At 42.7% G+C, this 8,490-nt stretch overlaps 1 protein-coding gene across 12 annotated transcripts in view; it reads left to right on the forward strand.

Annotated features, from left to right (window-relative positions):
* LOC112070817 (uncharacterized) overlaps positions 1-8,490 on the forward strand; it is a 29,160-nt gene that overhangs the window by 19,488 nt on the left and 1,182 nt on the right. For 11 of the 12 annotated variants that reach the window (XR_011475664.1, XR_011475665.1, XR_011475668.1 and 8 more), the window contains exons 4-5: positions 7,399-7,488; positions 7,615-8,379. Coding sequence is in view for 6 of the 12 variants with exons in the window: in XM_070439136.1 (XP_070295237.1) it covers positions 7,399-7,488; positions 7,615-8,379 (855 nt within the window). In the remaining 6 variants the exon portion in view is untranslated. The remainder of the gene's footprint in view (positions 1-7,398; positions 7,489-7,614; positions 8,380-8,490) is intronic. The other variant, XM_070439141.1, reaches the window with a different exon arrangement.

Genomic DNA, 8,490 nt, shown 5'->3' on the forward strand with positions numbered 1-8,490 from the left:
CCCTCTCTCCCTCTAGCTGCCCTCTCTCCCTCTATAGCTGCCCTCTCTCCCTCTATAGCTGCCCTCTCTCCCTCTATAGCTGCCCTCTCTCCCTCTATAGCTGCCCTCTCTCCCTCTAACTTCTCTTGCCCCCCCTGTCTCTCTGTCTCTGTGTGTGTCACCACACTGGTTCTGCTGTTAAACACAAACAAACAATCAATTCTCAGAAAAAAGCCCCTCACCATTTCTGAGTGGTATACCTGAGAGCTCTATGCCCCTACCAATTAAAGAGATTACAAATATCTAGAATATAATGTACCGTTACAAGTTTTCATTGTATAGCGAAGGTGTATCTGTCAGTTTGTAGTGTATTTCAGGGCCCTGTCTTTTCTGTATGTTGTTGTCATATGGCCTGTTCCTCAATAGACAATAAGATGTACACTGCTGCATGCTCCATAAATCTGCTGTGATTTTAGAAGACATGACAGTCTCTCTGTGAAATCATGTCGGACTCTTAAGGGTGTAACGGTACACGTACTGAACCGTTTGGGACGGGGACCTCAGTTCAGAGGAGCAGGCCCACCACACAGAGGAGGTGGGCCTGACACACTTCTCCCACCTGACACACTTCTCCCACCTGACACACTTCTCCCACATGGTGACCTCACCAAGGAAATGGCTTCTAAAACAGTGTTTTCGGGCAGTTAAATGCAACAACACATGATGTATGTATTTATTGTGGTTTTTGAACTCTATAATCTGTTTACAATAATGATAGCTGTACTTTTAGTGTATGGTTGGCACAGCTTGTTGGCATTTCTCAATGAGTTCAAATCACATGAAATGCATCCAACCGGTATTTGTGACTTCAGAGTGGAAACTTGAGGCCCAACAAAATGATCTGGTCACAACAGACAAAGTTAGGAACATGTGAATCCTGAACATTGTACCGGACAACCGAACCGTGACCCCAAAACCGTAATATGTACCGAACTTTGGTTTGGGGAACAATTACACCTCTTCTTAAAGCCTCATTCACATATCTGAGCAGTCCGTTGCGTTGCGCAGTGCGTTGCGTTGCGCAGTCCGTTGCGTTGCGTTGCGCAGTCCGTTGCGTTGCGCAGTCCGTTGCGTTGCGTTGCGCAGTCCGTTGCGTTGCGTTGCGCAGATCCGTTGCGTTGCGTTGCGCAGTCCGCGTTGCGGTTTGCTGTTGCGTGCAGTCCGTTGCGTTTGCGTTGCGCAGTCCGTTGCGTTGGCGCAGTCGTCGTTGCGTTGCGCAGTCCGTTGCGTTGGCGGCAGTCCCGTTGCGTTGCGTTGCGGGCAGTCCGTTGCCGTTGCGCGCCAGTCCGTTGCGTTGCGCAGTCCGTTGCGTTGCGCAGTCCGTTGCGTTGGCGCGTTGCGTTGCGCAGTCCTGGTTGGCGTTGCGTTGGGCCAGTCTGGTTTGCGTTGCGTTGCGCAGTCCGTTGCGTTGCGTTGCGCAGTCCGTTGCGTTGCGCAGTCCGTTGCGTTGCGCAGGATGTCATTGATTTCAATGTCCGCAACTGACTGGTATCGCAGCGGCCCCTTGCAGTTGAAGTCTCAGTTGGAAAAGGACGCCGCATATTTAGATTATTTCCGACCTTTGCGTCGTCTTCGGTGTAGGTCAATAGAGGTCAAGAGTCCGTCAATAGAAAAGGAAGTTACCAAACCACAGAACGAGATGAAAATGTGGTTTTCGGTTGATGGCTTTATGGGACAGTTAGCAACTTGTAATCAATGACCCATTCCTATGAGTGAGTACTATTTTATTAGTAATGTTCAATAATACACACTGTCTGTTAAGCCAATTATATTATATGACTGTTGCCTCCTGTTTGTAGTTTATTGTAATGGAATTGTAGTTTATGATAATTATTAGGTGGAGGTCGCTGGCTACAGCATCTTCAACCTAGCTTAGCTTTTAGCTAGCTGCTCTCTAAGTTAGCTTGACTTGCTAGGATGTTTTTGAAAAACAAGTTGAAAGAAAAAAGTAACTAAACGCCTTGAATGAAAAAATTAATATTTTGCGATCTCTCAAAATAAACGAGATATCTGATGTGAGACTCTCCTCCGTCTTGCTTTGTGAAACCCTATACGTTCTCCGTTCAGTACCGGAATGAGATTGTGTGAAGATGACCTACTGCATAATGAAATGCGTCACGATCTGTGGTATTACGCCAACAAAGAAGCCTTGTTTTAGATCGGACTTGCTAGGAAAATATTAGCATATAGTTGAGTAGCTCTGGTCCAGGCTGTTATGTTGCGGCCCGCGTAGCTCTGGTCCAGTCTGTTATGTTGCGGCCCGCGTAGCTCTGGTCCAGTCTGTTATGTTGCGGCCCGCATAGCTCTGGTCCAGGCTGTTATGTTGCGGCCCGCGTAGCTCTGGTCCAGGCTGTTATGTTGCATCCTTCTAATGCTGACCCTTTTTCAACTGAACATCAGCAATGTATTCACACCCCTACACTATCTATATCTACACTATCTATATCTATAGAGCCTTCAGAAAGTATTCACACCCCTTGACTTTTTCCACATTTTGTTGTTACAGCCTGAATTTAAAATGGATTCAATGGAGATTCGTCACTGATCTAAACGTAATACCCCATAATATCAAAGTGGACTTATGTTTTTAGAAATGTTTACAAATTAATTTAAAAGCTGAAATGTCTTGAGTCAATAATTATTCAACCCCAATTCAGGTGTGCAAAGCTCTTAGAGACTTACCCAGAAAGACTCACAGCTGTAATCGCTGCCAGAAGTGATTCTAACATGTATTAAATTAGGGGGTTGAATACCTAATGTAAATTAGCTTTTTTCTTCTTTTTTTTTTTTAATTAAAATTTTCTCCCCAATTTTGCGATCCAGTTACAATCTTGTCTAATCGCTGCCACTCCCCAACGGGCTCGGGAGAGGCGAAGGTCAAGTCATGCGTCCTCCGAAACATGACCCTCTTAACACCCGCCAGCCAGTTGCACCAATGTGCCGGAGGAAACACCGCTCTACTTTATCATTTTTTTAATCTATTTATTTTCTAAAGACATGTTTTCGCTTTGTCATTTACGGGGTATTGTGCATAGATGGGTGAGAATTTAAAATCAATTTAACTTCTAATGACTGCAATCCGGGTAACGGGATCGATATGACAACAGCCAGTCCAAGTGCAGGGCGCCAAATTCAAACAACAGAAATCTCATAATTAAAATTCCTCAGACATTCATGTTTCTTATACCATTTTAAAGGTAATCTTGTTGTTAATTCCACCAAAGTGTCCGATTTCAAATAGGCTATTCAGCGAAAGCACCAAAAAACAATTATGTTAGGTCACCACCAACTCAAAGAAAAATTCTGCCATTTTTCCAGCCAAAGAGAGGAGTCACAAAAAGCACAAATAGATATAAAATTAATCACTAACCTTTGATGATCTTCATCAGATGACACTCATAGGACTTCATATTACACAATACATATATGTTTTGTTCGATTAAGTTCATATTTATATCCAAAAACCTCCGTTTACACTGGCACCATGTTCAGGAATGCCTCCAAAATATCCAAAGAAATTGCAGAGAGCCATGTCAAATAACAGAAATACTCATCATAAACTTTGATGAAAGATACATGTTTTACATAGAATTAAAGATACACTTGTTCTTAATGCAACCGCTGTGTCAGATTTCAAAAAGCTTTACGGAAAAACACAATATTCAATAATCTGAGAACAGTGTTCAGCCACAAAAGGAAGCCATACAGTTACCCGCCCAAATTGTGCAGTCAACAAAACTCATAAAAATAATTATAAATCTTCACTTACCTTTGCTGATCTTCATCGGAATGCACTCCCAGGACTCCCACTTCTACAAGAAATGTTTGTTTTGTTCGGTAATGTCCATCATTTATGTCCAAATAGCTATTTTTGTCGCGTGTTTGGTATACAAATCCAACGTCAGGGAAGCGCGTTCACTAAAACCTGATGAAATGTCCAAAAGTTCCGTAACAGTCCGTAGAAACATGTCAAACGATGTATTGAATCAATCTTTAGAATGTTGTTAACATAAATCTTGAATAACGTTCCAACCGSAGAATTACATTGACTTCAGATGAGCGATGGAACTGAGCTCCCTCTCATGTGAACGCACATGGTCACCTCATGGCAGACCTGACTAATTCTCCTCTCACCCGGCCCCCCTTCACAGTAGAGTCATCAGACAAAGTTTTACAGACTGTTGACATCTAGTGGAAGCCGTAGGAAGTGAAAACTCATCCATATCTTGCTGTGATTTCAATGGGATCTTGGTTGAAAATCTACCAGCCTCAGAATTTCCACTTCCTATTTGGATTTTTTCTCAGGTTTTTGCCTGCCATATGAGTTCTGTTATACTCAGACATAATTCAAACAGTTTTAGAAACTTGTTTTCTATCTAATACTAATAATACTATGCATATATTAGCAACTATGACATAGGAGCAGGGCGTTTACTCTGGGCACCTTTCATCCAAGCTACTCAATACTGCCCCTTCAGCCATAAGAAGTTAATGACTCCAACCTAACACCTTGCCCAAACTGGCTGCGCGCGTGCGCTATCGTGCATACATTTATTTTGTCCCCCTACACCAAACGCGATCACGACACGCAGGTTAAAATATCAAAACAAACTCTGAACCAATGACATTCATTTTGGGGACAGGTCGAAAAGCATTAAACATGTATGGTATTTTAGCTAGTTAGCTTGCACTTGCTAGCTAACGTTAATTTGTCCTATTTAGCTAGCTTGCTGTTGCTAGCTAATTTGTCCTGGGATATAAACATTGAGTTGTTATTTTACCTGAAATGCACAAGGATCTCTACTCYGACAATTAATCCACACATAAAACGGCCAACTGAATAGTTTCTAGTCATCTCTCCTCTTTCCAGACTTTTTCATCGTTTAAATTATATGGGGACCACATCTAAACTTTCATTGTATTACCACGACTACCAACAAAACAGTTCGTCTTTCTATCACCCACGTGTGTATAACCAATGAGGAGATGGCACGTGGGTACCTGCTTCTATAAACCAATGAGGAGATGGTAGAGGCAGGACTTGCAGCGCGATCTGCGTCAGAAATAGGAACGACATCTATTTTAGCCCTTGGTGTCGCAGACGCTCGTTGGCGCGCGTGAGCAGTGTGGGTGCAATAATTGAATAACATGKATTTCTAAATTTATTTTGCGACGCTCGGGCACGCGACGTGTCCGGTCTGGTCAGCATGTAAGTGTACGTAAACTTCCGTCTTTAACTGTATGTACGTAAGGTATTTCTGTTTTTTWATTTGTTTTATATATGTGCAAAACTGTTTAAAAACTTGCTGTCGCTTTGTCATTATGGGGTGTTGTGTGTAGATTGAGGATTTAAAAATGTAATCCTTTTTAGAATAAGGCTGTAACGTAACAAAATGTGGAAAAAGTCAAGTGGTCTGAATACTTTTCGAATGCACTGTATGACATTATGCTGGTGAGCAAAGGTTTAGTTTTCTAGGGCATCATGTAATGACAGAAGAGAAGCTGCATGTATCTAATTATAGACAAGTTGACTATCAAATAGTCTGCCAAAATGTCAGAAATTATAACCAGAAACATAAGCATAATCTAAAAAAAGGCCTGTCAAAAAAATTATTCTGCTTTTTCTGACTGTACAGCGCCTTTTCAATGTTCGTGTCGATTGCGGGCCTCAAATTCTAAACTCTTATCACGTAGTCGGTTGGTTGCGGATGAGTTATTAACAAGAAGAAACGGCTGACCTGCTCATCACTAATCTCAATATAAGGTGAGTTATTTAACCTTTCCGTTGTCGAGTGATCACATATAATTCTAGCGGATTTGTGTAATCTAGTTCTGTAAAAATCGGATTTAATTTAATTTTAAGACTGCCTGTAAAGGAGAGCACTGTATGTTTCTGTCCTAAATCCCACCCTATTCCCTAAGTAGTGCACTACTTTTGACCAGTGCCCATAGGAAATAGGGTTCCATTTTAGGGACTAAGGTGCCATTTGCGTAGTAGACTGTTTTTCTTCATGTGAAACAGTGAATGAACAAGTGTTCAATCTCATTTTACAGGTTCACCAGAAGATGGAGTGAGCCGTTTTTTACTTTGAGAGAAATGGTTAGTTATTTGGRTGTACATTTCCAATTAAATGTGCTTTTTAAAGGTCATAAACAATCAAAATATTTTTTTTTTTTCTTCATTTAATTGGATGAGRTTTGGATGAAACCAGATCAAAGTATGAAGAAATGACTGTTGCTTCTACATCGCTAAAATTGGATCATAAAGTTACTCCCCCACGTGTCAAACACTTTGGATTCAGGAGGYSGGATTATTAAGMTGATAGGGTGACATCACCCTAGCTCTCATTTTAATACACCAATGGTAACATGATTGTTATTTCACCTAATTTAAATAAGTAGGGGCTTGTAACCAACAGAGAAGGCGTGTTTGCAGAGGGGCGTGGTTTATATAGCTCCATAGCTACTCGACTGGTGCCCAAATCTGATTGTAGGGTGGCAGCAAATATAATTAAAAGTTTACTCATTCGTTTACCCTTTCATCCGGCTAGCTAGGTCTTTAGCCAGCATAGAACGGGGGCGTTGTTCAAAACTCACGTCAACTTATCCGTCATTGCTGCTGTGAACCGCATCACAAGAGACGTAACAAACGGGAGACGTATAAAACATTTTTGACATCATTGATRCTTTGTGTTTCACCAAATTTAGGTTGAGAGGATTTTATGGCAACATTGCATCCAAGTTGCTAGGCGTTTTTCAAAGAGCTGTCAGTCAAGGCGAGCTCATGAATATAAGCTCCCCGCCCACTCAACCTGTCTTTTTTTTTTAAAACTTCTTGGTAGTTAGTCGTGAGAGGAAGTCGTTTTTCCTCAAATTTAAATGTAGTCTGTTTGACATGGGAATCAGAATGACTGTTGGGGATCTATGACTAGGCATTGTTCAGTGAATTCTGTGTAAAATAAACTGTAATAAAAAGATGTATAGCCAGACTGTGTTGTCATTATGTCTCATAGGGAATATAGTTAAAGCTGCTCTGCYATTTCCTGGATGCAAAATCTTAAAAAATGTACCTAATTTCAGTTTGTGACAAAGTAGAGAATCATCGTACCATCTAAACCGCTGTGAAATATATTTTCCATAACCATAAATATTGTATTGCAAAAACTAAACTTAAGAACAGGAAGCATAGAAATGGCACACAGAACAGATCTGCCGTTTTCTTAAACTCAACGACAGCGACAGATCTATAACTCTCATTTCTATGAGTTTGGTCGGCTCGTCCAAAAAAGTGACATATTGCCACTTTTTAATGGAAAATATTTATATAAACCTGTCTGATTCCTCCTTTTATTTTTTTAGACTTCTTCTGGCCCACCTCTTCAAGTCACTTTCTGACCAGCGAACCGACAGAGGAGAGACGGCGGGTTGAAGAGTTTGTTGCTAGTATAGGTGAGACCATTTTGGAACTAAGACAGTTTTCAAAATGACACTATTGATGAAGGTTTCTCCGAGGCATATTTGTAGAAATTGCTCCGTGTTTTGTTTGTGTGTAAATATCTCTGTTGTTCTCTACAGATCTGGGTCAGCTACAGAGTCTTCAGACAGTCATCCGCCAGGTTCTGTCTTTCCGTGAGAAGAAAACGGAGAGAGGGGAAGAGAGGAGAACGGAGAGAGGGGACGAGAGGAGAGGGGAGAGAGGGCAGGATTGGAGATCAGAGAGAGGGGAAGAGAGGAGAACGGAGAGAGGGGAAGAGAGGAGAACGGAGAGAGGGGAAGAGAGGAGAACGGAGAGAGTGGAGAGAGTGGAAGAGAGGAGAACGGAGAGAGTGGAGAGAGTGGAAGAGAGGAGAACGGAGAGAGGGCAGTTCCATGAGGATAGAGCTCCCAGTCATTATCCCCAGCCCCACATTCATCAACCCAACACCCATCAGCAACAGACCCAGTTCCAGTCTCATCTTGACACCCACCAACAGAGCCACCCCCAGTTCCAGTCTCATCTTGAGACCAACCAACAGAGCCACCCCCAGTTCCAGTCCCATCTTGAGACCCACCGGCCACAGCTTCAACCCCAACCTGAGCCGACGCGCTGGCGAGGCCGTCACAGGGAGCAGCTGCAGGGCCAGCAGGAGCTCTACCCCGGCTCAGGAGTCCTGCTGTCCTCCCTGCAGCTGGCCGCCATGTTTCAGGAGGCCAGGGGGAACTGCATGAGACTCTTTCATCTCCTATTCGAGCATTTCTTCACCGAGGAAGACCTCATAGGAGCGGTGGCCTTCGGCAGGAGGGGAAAAGTACCCGACGGCAAGAAGATTCTTGACCGCAGAACGGTGGACGCAATCATAGGTGAGAAGGAGATTGTTGATGCACTTTTTAGGGCCCTGGTCAAAAGTAGTGCACTATATAGAGGGAATAGGGCCCTGGTCAAAAGTAGTGCACTATATAGAGGGAATAGGG

This window comes from Salvelinus sp. IW2-2015, unplaced genomic scaffold (genome assembly GCF_002910315.2).
Source record: "Salvelinus sp. IW2-2015 unplaced genomic scaffold, ASM291031v2 Un_scaffold1431, whole genome shotgun sequence".
Taxonomy (NCBI): Eukaryota; Metazoa; Chordata; class Actinopteri; order Salmoniformes; family Salmonidae; genus Salvelinus; species Salvelinus sp. IW2-2015.